The sequence below is a fragment of the Lineus longissimus genome, chromosome 18 (genome assembly GCF_910592395.1).
Source record: "Lineus longissimus chromosome 18, tnLinLong1.2, whole genome shotgun sequence".
Lineage (NCBI taxonomy): Eukaryota > Metazoa > Nemertea > Pilidiophora > Heteronemertea > Lineidae > Lineus > Lineus longissimus.
This window is the reverse complement of record NC_088325.1, coordinates 15,530,360-15,544,355: the sequence shown is the minus strand read 5'-3', so window position 1 is coordinate 15,544,355 and position 13,996 is coordinate 15,530,360. Positions and strand designations below refer to the sequence as shown.

Below are 13,996 nucleotides of genomic sequence, written 5' to 3'. Positions count from 1 at the left end.
ATCATTAATGAAAAGCGAGAAAAGTCCATTGACTTTCGTCACTGCGTATTGATACACCAAAATTGACGTGGCCGCTGCCATTTTCGGTGAATGAGCTGGAACTTGTGATTTTCTGAGCAAATAGAAAGCCAAATTTCACCACGTAACATTCATAAATAATCTGTAATACTTGCACGATGGTAAGTGTAAACAATCAAGCTTCAGACGACACCAAAAATATACAGAAACAACCCGCAAAAAGAAACCGAAAACAGTATTTGAAATGAGAAAAATTCCTCAACTAAAGCCAGCAGCTGCAAAGTGCAGTGCCTTGCAATGCATTGTGATGCACTGCCACTGGTGTCACTTTTCGACTGTGTTGTGTACTTGTTTGTAGTGGCAAATAACCTAGACTTGAGTCCTGGACCATTGACAATGTTTCAAGAGTTCAAGGAAAGGTCACGATCAGCGGATCAAGTAAACTTTTGCATATGAGATATGGCTGACGTACGTAGTCGACTCGTAGGTGTTCTCTCAAAACTCCTCTCAACTGATTATCTTTTCAATTTTTTCAGGTGCTGTTAGCAGCAGCAGTGTGTAACAAGGCTGGAAAAGGTACAGACTTCATAACAGAGAAAACTTTCGTACCAGTTGGATGGGGGACAGCCAGAGTTGACAGCATACCAGGGGAAGATGGCAGTTCAGTGCCAAAACAAAACAAAATTGGGCACAGCGAACATACAGTATGCAACCACTCAGTCTCCTGTTTGCTGCTGGTTTGTTGTGGCTCACCATGGCCTCCGCTGACTGATACAAAGCTAAACTATTTGTCCCGTCTCTTTGATTTAGTTACAATTATAACCTGGACAACAGATTCACAGCACAAAGACATGTTTGCAGTAACACCTTGTAAGCCCATATCAATAACAGAATTAATGTGTTTATTTCAGCCATTGTTTCGAGACAGTTTGTAGACATGACACGCTCTAGGATCGAAGGACTTCTTGCAGCGTTTCCAAAACTGATGAGCTCTGGCAAGCAGCACACTTTTGTTGAGACAGAGAGTGTGCGCTACGTCTATCAGCCACTTGAGAAGTTATACATGCTGCTGATTACAACTAAAGCCAGTAATATCCTGGAGGACTTGGAAACACTTCGCTTGTTTGCCAGAGTGGTGAGTGTCAAGCTGTCGTCATAGTCTGCAAATGATAGTTTGACCATTGAACAATTCATATCCATAATTTTCTAAGAAATAGCAATGTAATGATTTGATTATAAGATCTGAAACTTCTGTGGCTAACCTTATTGCTGGTTTCTTAACTTATACGTAACCTACTTCTTTCAGATTCCTGAATACTGCCGCAGCATGGAAGAAAGTGAGATCGTTGATAATGCCTTTCCCCTCATCTTCGCATTTGATGAAATTGTTGCCCTTGGTTACCGTGAAAACGTCAACTTGGCACAGATTCGAACATTCACAGAAATGGATTCTCATGAGGAGAAGGTGTTCCAGGCTATCAGACAGGTGCGTCTTATTCTCTGGCTTAATTTCACTGAACTGAGCATGCTTTGACAGATGAGAAGTTAATGTCAGAGTGGTTAAAAAAGGTTGGATTCCTTGTTATGATTGTACCATCCCTCTTACTGTTGTGTTCATTACAATTCAGACCCAAGAGCGTGAAGCCAAAGAGAACATGCGAAGAAAGGCAAAGGAACTGACACAGGCTCGCAAAGAAGCAAATCGACGTGGCGGCAAGCCAACATCAGGCGGCTATGGTGGTTTCGGTGGTGGTTCCTCGAGTCGTGACTACGGTGGTTCAGTTGAATCGGCTATAATGGAGCCGGTCTCCAAGCCTTCCTACACCACCCCAAGTAAACCATCTGGACCAAGCAAAGCCATGAAGTTAGGCAGCAAGACCAAGGATGTGGACAGTTTCATTGATACATTGAAGTCGGAGGGAGAACGTGAGTTCATTTCTCTAGATAATTGCAGTTCCCTTCCGTTTGTCTACGGCAAACGTGTCTTTAGTGCCTCTTCTGCATCTTACACTTGAGAGTTACAATTATTATCCTTTCTTTGCTCTCGACAGATGTGACCAACCCAAGCGCACCCTCGCAACCTTCCGCCATCACCAAATCTGCCACGCCTGCTGTCAACCAAGAGAGCATCCACCTGCGCATGGAGGAGAAGATCACATTGATTGCAGGTCGTGATGGCGGCTTACAGAATCTAGAGATCAATGGGCTGGTGACGCTGCGGATTACTGATGAGGCGGTTGCTCGGGTCAGGGTGGCCGTCAACAATAGAGACACAAAAGGAATGCTGCTGCAGGTCGGTAGCCAACTTCAATTAATCCAATCCTATATCAGAAGCAATTTACTGAAATTGGCATGTATCACAACAGTGATGTGTTGGCCTTGGCGCATTTTAGTTTATTGAGAACTGACTTGATCTTCCAAAGCAAGTTCCACATCGACCTCTATCGTTCTATTGCCTTGTAGAAAAGGTGAAGAGATGTTTGTGATCTCATGTTTTCCTCTCCAATTGCAGACACATCCAAACGTAGATAAAAACTTATTCAAGGAAGGTTTTATTGGTTTGAAAAACCCGGCCAAACCATTCCCACTGAATCAAGACGTGGGCGTATTGAAGTGGAAATTCCAGACGCAGGATTCAAACTTAATGCCTTTGTCAAGTAAGTGAGGAGACCCTGGGAGGTCAGTAGCTCAAGAGTGTCAGGCAGATAACCTGCAACAGACCAGCATCCTCCAATCCAGGGGAGTCATCATTGTGACCCAGTGGGAAGAAGCCCTCGTTGACATTTTCAACTGCTGTTCAACCTTTGTCTGAGTGTCAGTCTTGTTGCTGACATTTTCATCTTGTTTATTTCAGTAAATTGTTGGCCAACAGAAAGTGGAAATGGTTGTGATATCAATATAGAATATGAACTGGAAGATGAAGACCTTGAGTTGAATGATGTTATCATTTCAATACCAACACCGTAAGTTTGGGGAAAATCCCGCTTGGTCTTTAGAACTTTCTCTGCTGACACACACAAGTTCATCATCAGTGATGGCATAACATTCATTGACAAAGAAGCTACATTTGGACAATCTCTCTTTACGACAGCCAGGCAATAGCCTGTGTCTTGATAACAACAACCTTTGTATGGTGATGGAAACTAGGGATCATCTTTTGTCAGCCTTCAGTTGAACTTGCCAAACTTACAAAGAGAACTGCCTGTTAATCATGAAAGATAAACTGACTGATGAAAGCAACATGTATGCGATATGTTGATTCTCGTTCAGGTCTGGTGTCGGCAGTCCCGTCGTGAACGAATGTGATGGAGAGTATCAATACGAGAGTCGGAAAAACCTGCTTGAGTGGCGACACGCTGTGATCGATGGATCAAACAAGACGGGAGCAATGGAGTTCTCGATGGGTGGACATCCCGATGATTTCTACCCTATCAATGTCACTTTCTATTCCAAGAAGTCATACTGCGACATGGAAGTAAGTAGCTCTTCTCCAATATTTCAATTGCTTGCTGCATCTCTTACTTTCGATTCAACTGAATGGATAAATTCCATTGTTTAACATGTATGATTCTTCTTTGTCTCCAGATTCAAGACGTGCTAATGGTTGATGATAAATCCCCAGTCCGGTATTCATCCGAGACCGTCTTCTACGTGGCAAAATACGAAATCTTATAGGATATTTCTATTTATTACATCGGGACTACAAAATGTTTCATTTCATAGTTTTGGAAATCAGACTGGAATGATAGTGAACAAGTCATGGCACCTTCTCTTTACCATTTGCAACAAGACATAAACCTTCTTAAAAATGGCTTGAAATTCTGGTGATTTCAAACAATTTTTCAATGTTGACGAGCAGTTGCTCTACTCTCCCAGTAATGACGAGACAAATTGATACAAACTATTTCCCTATTTATTTTAAAGAGGCCTTTTCCCAGCACTGGTTTGAGTGCTAGTCAATTATTTATTCAGGGACTTCTCGCTCCAGCAACCAATGAAATTGGGATGATTACTGTTAGTAGAACTGGCCATATAACATTGTCCTCCACTGTTGATGGACATGGGTGTTTTTTCATCCTCCACATGTCCTAGTGAATGTTCTACGATCTCGACAGAGAGAGAAGACTTCGCAGTTCTTTTGATTGATCATGAGCTTTAGTTCAGGTTAAGGGTAACTCCTCACTTGTTTCCAATGCACCTTTCAACATAAGAGGCAGAGGACAAGTCACATGTGAATACCTCAACTCAAAATCCTAAATATGGGTGTGTACAATCAATTGAATACTTTGATGTTTTGTCCATTGAACTTGTTCCCTCTGCCTTGCTGGTTGACATGGTGGTCTTTACACTGTTGGGCTGTACCTGCTATTGTCTCCTCATGTACATGCTATTTATTCAGACTCCAAGATTGTTCAGAGAGTCCTACAAATGTTAATTCCTGTGTGACATTACTGTGATGTATGATTCATGCAACAAGAGGCATAAACAAGTGGGGACAACAGAATGCCAGGACTCGGGGTTCCTCCTGTGAACCTAGTCTACATGTAAACGTTTATCTTTATTTCACTGTAAATGTCAGTAACTATACAAAATTAATAAGATATATGTATATTGTAAAACCAGACTTTCTTGTGCTCGTTCCTATTTTCATAAGTCCTGTCGCCACCTTCTTAAGACATCACCTGTCCAAGCTGACCAAATGACGTACTGTCTTGTCCATCTTCCAACATCCAATCCCATGTACACTGACAACATTGTCATGGACTAGTGAGATTTGAAGTCCGAGGCAAGATGTAATGCAGCAAGTACTTGTGAAGACATGCACAACCTGTCTGCCTCTTCTATCCCAGATTGTGACTGAGACAGAATGGTCAGGTAGTGCACCGAGGGTCCGAGCTAGGCATCACGGAGCGAGTAAGTCCAAGGTTGTGACAGAAGTGTGTCTTTGAACAATACATGTCCTGATCCCAGATTGTGACTGAGACAGAATGGTCAGGTAGTGCACCAAGGGTCCGAGCTAGGCATTCCTGAGCGAGTTAGTCCAAGGTTGTGACAGAAGTGTGTCTTTGACCAAAACATGTCCTGGTCCCAGACTGTGTCTGAGACAGAATGGTCAGGTAGTGCACCAAGGGTCCGAGCTAGGCATTCCGGAGCGAGTTAGTCCAAGGTTGTGACAGAGGTGTGTCTTTGACCAATACATGTCCTGATCCCAGACTGTGACTGAGACAGAATGGTCAGGTAGTGCACCATGGGTCCAAGCTAGGCATCACGGAGTGAGTTAGTCCAAGGTTGTGACAGAAGTGTGTCTTTGACCAATACATGTCCTGATCCCAGACTGTGACTGAGACAGAATGGTCAGGTAGTGCACCAAGTCCGAGCTAGGCATCGCGGAGTGAGTTAGTCCAAAGTTGTGACAGAAGTGTGTCTTTGACCAATACATGGGCTGGTCCCAGACTGTGACTGACAGTGCACCAAAGGTCCGAGCTAGGCATCACGGAGAGAGTTAGTCCAAGGTTGTGACAGTAGTGTGTCTTTGACCAATACATGTCCTGGTCCCAGACTGTGACTGAGACAGAATGGTCAGGTAGTGCACCATGGGTCCAAGCTAGGCATCACGGAGTGAGTTAGTCCAAGGTTGTGACAGAAGTGTGTCTTTGACCAATACATGTCCTGATCCCAGACTGTGACTGAGACAGAATGGTCAGGTAGTGCACCAAGTCCGAGCTAGGCATCGCGGAGTGAGTTAGTCCAAAGTTGTGACAGAAGTGTGTCTTTGACCAATACATGGGCTGGTCCCAGACTGTGACTGACAGTGCACCAAAGGTCCGAGCTAGGCATCACGGAGAGAGTTAGTCCAAGGTTGTGACAGAAGTGTGTCTTTGACCAATACATGTCCTGGTCCCAGACTGTGACTGACAGTGCACCAAAGGTCCGAGCTAGGCATCACGGAGAGAGTTAGTCCAAGGTTGTGACAGTAGTGTGTCTTTGACCAATACATGTCCTGGTCCCAGACTGTGACTGACAGTGCACCAAAGGTCAGAGATAGGCATCACGGAGTTGGTGCGGGGTATGATAATGATAATAATGAAAATTTTGTCATTTGTACATGGATGATTAGATAACAAGATAAGGAAGAAGAAAAAAAAAGAAAATTGCGGCAAACCCACCGGGAGTCGAACCCGTGACCAGCCGGCCACAGTCAAACATTCTTTGCGCTGAACCATCAAGGCTTTCATGCTATAATGAGGATTATATTCGCCCCTTATATGCGGTATGCAAACGAGCGCGCCGCAATTGTGACAAGGTCGCGCAGGTGGCAAAGTGATTGTCCGAAATAGATCCAAGTAATCGTATATTTCGATAGTTGTACAGATTTCTATCAACATATCGTATTCATATACCTCAGTGATATAAAAGATTATCTTTGCAGTTGATTTAACGTTTGAATAGCCTTTTTTTTAAGTTTTTAAAAATCGAGGTCAGCAGGGTCAGAGTCAATCAATCAGTTGTTTTGAAAGACTCGGGCAGGGTCAAAAAAATAGTTGTTGGCGCCGATAATGTCAGAAATATGGCGTATTTCCGCCCCACCCGTAAGATTTGCTCTCGTCAGTCACATCATGAGCACAAGTCATTGACCAATACATGTCCTGATCCCAGACTGTGACTGAGACAGAATGGTCAGGTAGTGCACAAAGGGTCCGAGCTAGGCATCACGGAGCGAGTTAGTCCAAGGTTGTGACAGAGGTGTGTCTTTGACCAATACATGGCCTGGTCCCAGACTGTGACTGAGACAGAATGGTCAGGTAGTGCACCAAGGGTCCGAGCTAGGCATAACAGAGCGAGTTAGTCAAAGGTTGTGACAGAGGTGTGTCTTTGTCCAAAACATGTCCTGATCCCAGACTGTGACTGAGACAGAATGGTCAGGTAGTGCACCAAAGGTCAGAGCTAGGCATCACGAAGCGAGTTAGTCAAAGGTTGTGACAGAAGTGTGTCTTTGAACAATACATGTCCTGATCCCAGATTGTGACTGAGACAGAATGGTCAGGTAGTGCACCAAGGGTCCGAGCTAGGCATCACGGAGCGAGTTAGTCCAAGGTTGTGACAGTAGTGTGTCTTTGACCAATACAGGGTCCGAGCTAGGCATCATCACGCAGCGGGATGTAGTTTTGACAGAAGTGTGTCTTTGTCCAATACATGGGCTGGTCCCAGACTGTGACTAAGACAGAATGCTGCCGATTCGAACCATCCTCGGTAGTACTCGAACGCCCGGAATCAGTATGTGCTGCAGTTTGAAAAGTTTTGGTGCGGGGTGTGATAATGATAATAATGAAAGTTTTGTCATCTGTACATATGGATGATTAGATAACAAGATAAGGAAGAAGAAAAAAAATGAAAACTGCGGCAGACCCATCGGGAGTCGAACCCGTGACCAGCCGATCCACAGTCAAACAATCTTAGCGCTGAACCGTCAAGGCTTTCATGCTGTAATGAGGATTTTATTCGCCTCTTATATGCGGTATGCAAACGAGCGCGCCGCAATTGTGACAAGGTCGCGCAGGTGGCAAAGTGATTTGCCAAAATAGTTCTAAGTAATCGTATATTTCGATAGTTGTACAGATTTCTATCAACATATCGTATTCATATACCTCAGTGATATAAAAGATTATCTTTGCAGTTGATTTAACGTTTGAATAGCCTTTTTTAAAAGTTTTTAAAAATCGAGGTCAGCAGGGTCAGAGTCAATCAATCAGTTGTTTTGAAAGACTCGGGCAGGGTCAAAAAAAAAATTGTTGGCGCCGATAATGTCAGAAATATGGCGTATTTCCGCCCCACCCGTAAGATTTGCTCTCGTCAGTCACATCATGAGCACAAGTCTTTGTCCAATACATGTCCTGTTCCCAGACTGTGACTGAGACAGAATGGTCAGGTAGTGCACCAAGGGTCCGAGCTAGGCATCACGGAGCGAGTTAGTCAAAGGTTGTGACAGAAGTGTGTCTTTGTCCAATACATGTCCTGATCCCAGACTGTGACTGAGACAGAATGGTCAGGTAGTGCACAAAGGGTCCGAGCTAGGCATCACGGAGCGAGTTAGTCAAAGGTTGTGACAGAGGTGTGTCTTTGTCCAATACATGTCCTGGTCCCAGACTGTGACTGAGACAGAATGGTCAGGTAGTGCACAAAGGGTCCGAGCTAGGCATCACGGAGAGAGTTAGTCAAAGGTTGTGACAGAGGTGTGTCTTTGTCCAATACATGTCCTGATCCCAGACTGTGACTGAGACAGAATGGTCAGGTAGTGCACCAAGGGTCCGAGCTAGGCATCACGGAGCGAGTTAGTCAAAGGTTGTGACAGAAGTGTGTCTTTGAACAATACATGTCCTGATCCCAGATTGTGACTGAGACAGAATGGTCAGGTAGTGCACCAAGGGTCCGAGCTAGGCATCACGGAGAGAGTTAGTCCAAGGTTGTGACAGTAGTGTGTCTTTGACCAATACATGGCCTGGTCCCAGACTTTGACTGAGACAGAATGGTCAGGTAGTGCACCAAGGGTCCGAGCTAGGCATCACGGAGCGAGTTAGTCCAAGGTTGTGACAGTAGTGTGTCTTTGACCAATACAGGGTCCGAGCTAGGCATCATCACGCAGCGGGATGTTGTTTTGACAGAAGTGTGTCTTTGTCCAATACATGGGCTGGTCCCAGACTGTGACTAAGACAGAATGCTGCCGATTCGAACCATCCTCGGTAGTACTCGAACGCCCGGAATCAGTATGTGCTGCAGTTTGAAAAGTTTTGGTGCGGGGTGTGATAATGATAATAATGAAAGTTTTGTCATCTGTACATATGGATGATTAGATAACAAGATAAGGAAGAAGAAAAAAAATGAAAACTGCGGCAGACCCATCGGGAGTCGAACCCGTGACCAGCCGATCCACAGTCAAACACTCTTAGCGCTGAACCGTCAAGGCTTTCACTGTAATGAGGATTTTATTCGCCTCTTATATGCGGTATGCAAACGAGCGCGCCGCAATTGTGACAAGGTCGCGCAGGTGGCAAAGTGATTTGCCAAAATAGTTCTAAGTAATCGTATATTTCGATAGTTGTACAGATTTCTATCAACATATCGTATTCATATACCTCAGTCATATATATGATTATCTTTGCAGTTGATTTAACGTTTGAATAGCCTTTTTTTAAAGTTTTCAAAAATCGAGGTCAGCAGGGTCAGAGTCAATCAATCAGTTGTTTTGAAAGACTCGGGCAGGGTCAAAAAAAATAGTTGTTGGCGCCGATAATGTCAGAAATATGGCGTATTTCCGCCCCACCCGTAAGATTTGCTCTCGTCAGTCACATCATGAGCACAAGTCTTTGTCCAATACATGTCCTGATCCCAGACTGTGACTGAGACAGAATGGTCAGGTAGTGCACCAAGGGTCCGAGCTAGGCATCACGGAGCGAGTTAGTCAAAGGTTGTGACAGAAGTGTGTCTTTGTCCAATACATGTCCTGATCCCAGACTGTGACTGAGACAGAATGGTCAGGTAGTGCACAAAGGGTCCGAGCTAGGCATCACGGAGCGAGTTAGTCAAAGGTTGTGACAGAGGTGTGTCTTTGTCCAATACATGTCCTGGTCCCAGACTGTGACTGAGACAGAATGGTCAGGTAGTGCACAAAGGGTCCGAGCTATGCATCACGGAGAGAGTTAGTCAAAGGTTGTGACAGAGGTGTGTCTTTGTCCAATACATGTCCTGATCCCAGACTGTGACTGAGACAGAATGGTCAGGTAGTGCACCAAGGGTCCGAGCTAGGCATCACGGAGCGAGTTAGTCAAAGGTTGTGACAGAAGTGTGTCTTTGAACAATACATGTCCTGATCCCAGATTGTGACTGAGACAGAATGGTCAGGTAGTGCACCAAGGGTCCGAGCTAGGCATCACGGAGAGAGTTAGTCCAAGGATGTGACAGTAGTGTGTCTTTGACCAATACATGGCCTGGTCCCAGACTTTGACTGAGACAGAATGGTTAGGTAGTGCACCAAGGGTCCGAGCTAGGCATCACGGAGCGAGTTAGTCCAAGGTTGTGACAGTAGTGTGTCTTTGACCAATACAGGGTCCAAGCTAGGCATCATCACGCAGCGGGATGTTGTTTTGACAGAAGTGTGTCTTTGTCCAATACATGGGCTGGTCCCAGACTGTGACTGAGACAGAATGCTGCCGATTCGAACCATCCTCGGTAGTACTCGAACGCCCGGAATCAGTATGTGCTGCAGTTTGAAAAGTTTTGGTGCGGGGTGTGATAATGATAATAATGAAAGTTTTGTCATCTGTACATATGGATGATTAGATAACAAGATAAGGAAGAAGAAAAAAAATGAAAACTGCGGCAGACCCATCGGGAGTCGAACCCATTACCAGCCGATCCACAGTCAAACACTCTTAGCGCTGAACCGTCAAGGCTTTCATGCTGTAATGAGGATTTTATTCGCCTCTTATATGCGGTATGCAAACGAGCGCGCCGCAATTGTGACAAGGTCGCGCAGGTGGCAAAGTGATTTGCCAAAATAGTTCTAAGTAATCGTATATTTCGATAGTTGTACAGATTTCTATCAACATATCGTATTCATATACCTCAGTGATATAAAAGATTATCTTTGCAGTTGATTTAACGTTTGAATAGCCTTTTTTTTAAAGTTTTTAAAAATCGAGGTCAGCAGGGTCAGAGTCAATCAATCAGTTGTTTTGAAAGACTCGGGCAGGGTCAAAAAAAATTGTTGTTGGCGCCGATAATGTCAGAAATATGGCGTATTTCCGCCCCACCCGTAAGATTTGCTCTCGTCAGTCACATCATGAGCACAAGTCTTTGTCCAATACATGTCCTGATCCCAGACTGTGACTGAGACAGAATGGTCAGGTAGAGCACCAAGGGTCCGAGCTAGCCATCACGGAGCGAGTTAGTCAAAGGTTGTGACAGAAGTGTGTCTTTGTCCAATACATGTCCTGATCCCAGACTGTGACTGAGACAGAATGGTCAGGTAGTGCACAAAGGGTCCGAGCTAGGCATCACGGAGCGAGTTAGTCAAAGGTTGTGACAGAGGTGTGTCTTTGTCCAATACATGTCCTGGTCCCAGACTGTGACTGAGACAGAATGGTCAGGTAGTGCACAAAGGGTCCGAGCTAGGCATCACGGAGCGAGTTAGTCAAAGGTTGTGACAGAAGTGTGTCTTTGAACAATACATGTCCTGATCCCAGATTGTGACTGAGACAGAATGGTCAGGTAGTGCACCAAGGGTCCGAGCTAGGCATCACGGAGCGAGTTAGTCCAAGGTTGTGACAGTAGTGTGTCTTTGACCAATACAGGGTCCGAGCTAGGCATCATCACGCAGCGGGATGTAGTTTTGACAGAAGTGTGTCTTTGTCCAATACATGGGCTGGTCCCAGACTGTGACTAAGACAGAATGCTGCCGATTCGAACCATCCTCGGTAGTACTCGAACGCCCGGAATCAGTATGTGCTGCAGTTTGAAAAGTTTTGGTGCGGGGTGTGATAATGATAATAATGAAAGTTTTGTCATCTGTACATATGGATGATTAGATAACAAGATAAGGAAGAAGAAAAAAAAATTGAAACTGCGGCAGACCCATCGGGAGTCGAACCCGTGACCAGCCGATCCACAGTCAAACACTCTTAGCGCTGAACCGTCAAGGCTTTCATGCTGTAATGAGGATTTTATTCGCCTCTTATATGCGGTATGCAAACGAGCGCGCCGCAATTGTGACAAGGTCGCGCAGGTGGCAAAGTGATTTGCCAAAATAGTTCTAAGTAATCGTATATTTCGATAGTTGTACAGATTTCTATCAACATATCGTATTCATATACCTCAGTGATATAAAAGATTATCTTTGCAGTTGATTTAACGTTTGAATAGCCTTTTTTAAAAGTTTTTAAAAATCGAGGTCAGCAGGGTCAGAGTCAATCAATCAGTTGTTTTGAAAGACTCGTGCAGGGTCAAAAAAAATAGTTGTTGGCGCCGATAATGTCTGAAATATGGCGTATTTCCGCCCCACCCGTAAGATTTGCTCTCGTCAGTCACATCATGAGCACAAGTCTTTGTCCAATACATGTCCTGTTCCCAGACTGTGACTGAGACAGAATGGTCAGGTAGTGCACCAAGGGTCCGAGCTAGACATCACGGAGCGAGTTAGTCAAAGGTTGTGACAGAAGTGTGTCTTTGTCCAATACATGTCCTGATCCCAGACTGTGACTGAGACAGAATGGTCAGGTAGTGCACAAAGGGTCCGAGCTAGGCATCACGGAGCGAGTTAGTCAAAGGTTGTGACAGAGGTGTGTCTTTGTCCAATACATGTCCTGGTCCCAGACTGTGACTGAGACAGAATGGTCAGGTAGTGCACAAAGGGTCCGAGCTAGGCATCACGGAGAGAGTTAGTCAAAGGTTGTGACAGAGGTGTGTCTTTGTCCAATACATGTCCTGATCCCAGACTGTGACTGAGACAGAATGGTCAGGTAGTGCACCAAGGGTCCGAGCTAGGCATCACGGAGCGAGTGAGTCAAAGTTTGTGACAGAAGTGTGTCTTTGAACAATACATGTCCTGATCCCAGATTGTGACTGAGACAGAATGGTCAGGTAGTGCACCAAGGGTCCGAGCTAGGCATCACGGAGAGAGTTAGTCCAAGGTTGTGACAGTAGTGTGTCTTTGACCAATACATGGCCTGGTCCCAGACTTTGACTGAGACAGAATGGTCAGGTAGTGCACCAAGGGTCCGAGCTAGGCATCACGGAGCGAGTTAGTCCAAGGTTGTGACAGTAGTGTGTCTTTGACCAATACAGGGTCCGAGCTAGGCATCATCACGCAGCGGGATGTAGTTTTGACAGAAGTGTGTCTTTGTCCAATACATGGGCTGGTCCCAGACTGTGACTAAGACAGAATGCTGCCGATTCGAACCATCCTCGGTAGTACTCGAACGCCCGGAATCAGTATGTGCTGCAGTTTGAAGAGTTTTGGTGCGGGGTGTGATAATGATAATAATGAAAGTTTTGTCATCTGGACATATGGATGATTAGATAACAAGATAAGGAAGAAGAAAAAAAATGAAAACTGCGGCAGACCCATCGGGAGTCGAACCCGTGACCAGCCGATCCACAGTCAAACACTCTTAGCGCTGAACCGACAAGGCTTTCATGCTGTAATGAGGATTTTATTCGCCTCTTATATGCGGTATGCAAACGAGCGCGCCGCAATTGTGACAAGGTCGCGCAGGTGGCAAAGTGATTTGCCAAAATAGTTCTAAGTAATCGTATATTTCGATAGTTGTACAGATTTCTATCAACATATCGTATTCATATACCTCAGTGATATAAAAGATTATCTTTGCAGTTGATTTAACGTTTGAATAGCCTTTTTTTTAAAGTTTTTAAAAATCGAGGTCAGCAGGGTCAGAGTCAATCAATCAGTTGTTTTGAAAGACTCGGGCAGGGTAAAAAAAAATAGTTGTTGGCGCCGATAATGTCAGAAATATGGCGTATTTCCGCCCCACCCGTAAGATTTGCTCTCGTCAGTCACATCATGAGCACAAGTCTTTGTCCAATACATGTCTTGATCCCAGATTGTGACTGAGACAGAATGGTCAGGTAGTGCACCAAGGGTCCGAGCTAGGCATCACGGAGCGAGTTAGTCAAAGGTTGTGACAGAAGTGTGTCTTTGTCCAATACATGTCCTGATCCCAGACTGTGACTGAGACAGAATGGTCAGGTAGTGCACAAAGGGTCCGAGCTAGGCATCACGGAGCGAGTTAGTCAAAGGTTTTGACAGAGGTGTGTCTTTGTCCAATACATGTCCTGATCCCAGACTGTGACTGAGACAGAATGGTCAGGTAGTGCACCAAGGGTCCGAGCTAGGCATCACGGAGCGAGTTAGTCAAAGGTTGTGACAGAAGTGTGTCTTTGTCCAATACATGTCCTGATCCCAGAC

General features: G+C 45.0%; 1 protein-coding gene across 1 annotated transcript; it reads left to right on the top strand.

Annotated features, from left to right (window-relative positions):
* The first annotated feature begins 76 nt into the window (after window positions 1-76).
* On the top strand, window positions 77-4,640 carry LOC135502439 (coatomer subunit delta-like). Its single transcript, XM_064795274.1, has 10 exons — window positions 77-179; window positions 555-594; window positions 930-1,153; window positions 1,325-1,504; window positions 1,647-1,944; window positions 2,070-2,311; window positions 2,531-2,675; window positions 2,873-2,981; window positions 3,289-3,493; window positions 3,604-4,640. Exons 1-10 carry the CDS (start codon window positions 177-179, stop codon window positions 3,691-3,693), a joined length of 1,536 nt encoding a protein of 511 aa, XP_064651344.1. The 5' UTR covers window positions 77-176; the 3' UTR covers window positions 3,694-4,640.
* Window positions 4,641-13,996: the final 9,356 nt, after the last annotated feature.

Coding starts and splice junctions, on each gene's coding strand:
- LOC135502439 (XM_064795274.1), top strand. Junction 1,945..2,069: donor ATTGAAGTCGGAGGGAGAAC/GTGAGTTCATTT, acceptor TGCTCTCGACAG/ATGTGACCAACCCAAGCGCA. Junction 2,982..3,288: donor ATCATTTCAATACCAACACC/GTAAGTTTGGGG, acceptor ATTCTCGTTCAG/GTCTGGTGTCGGCAGTCCCG.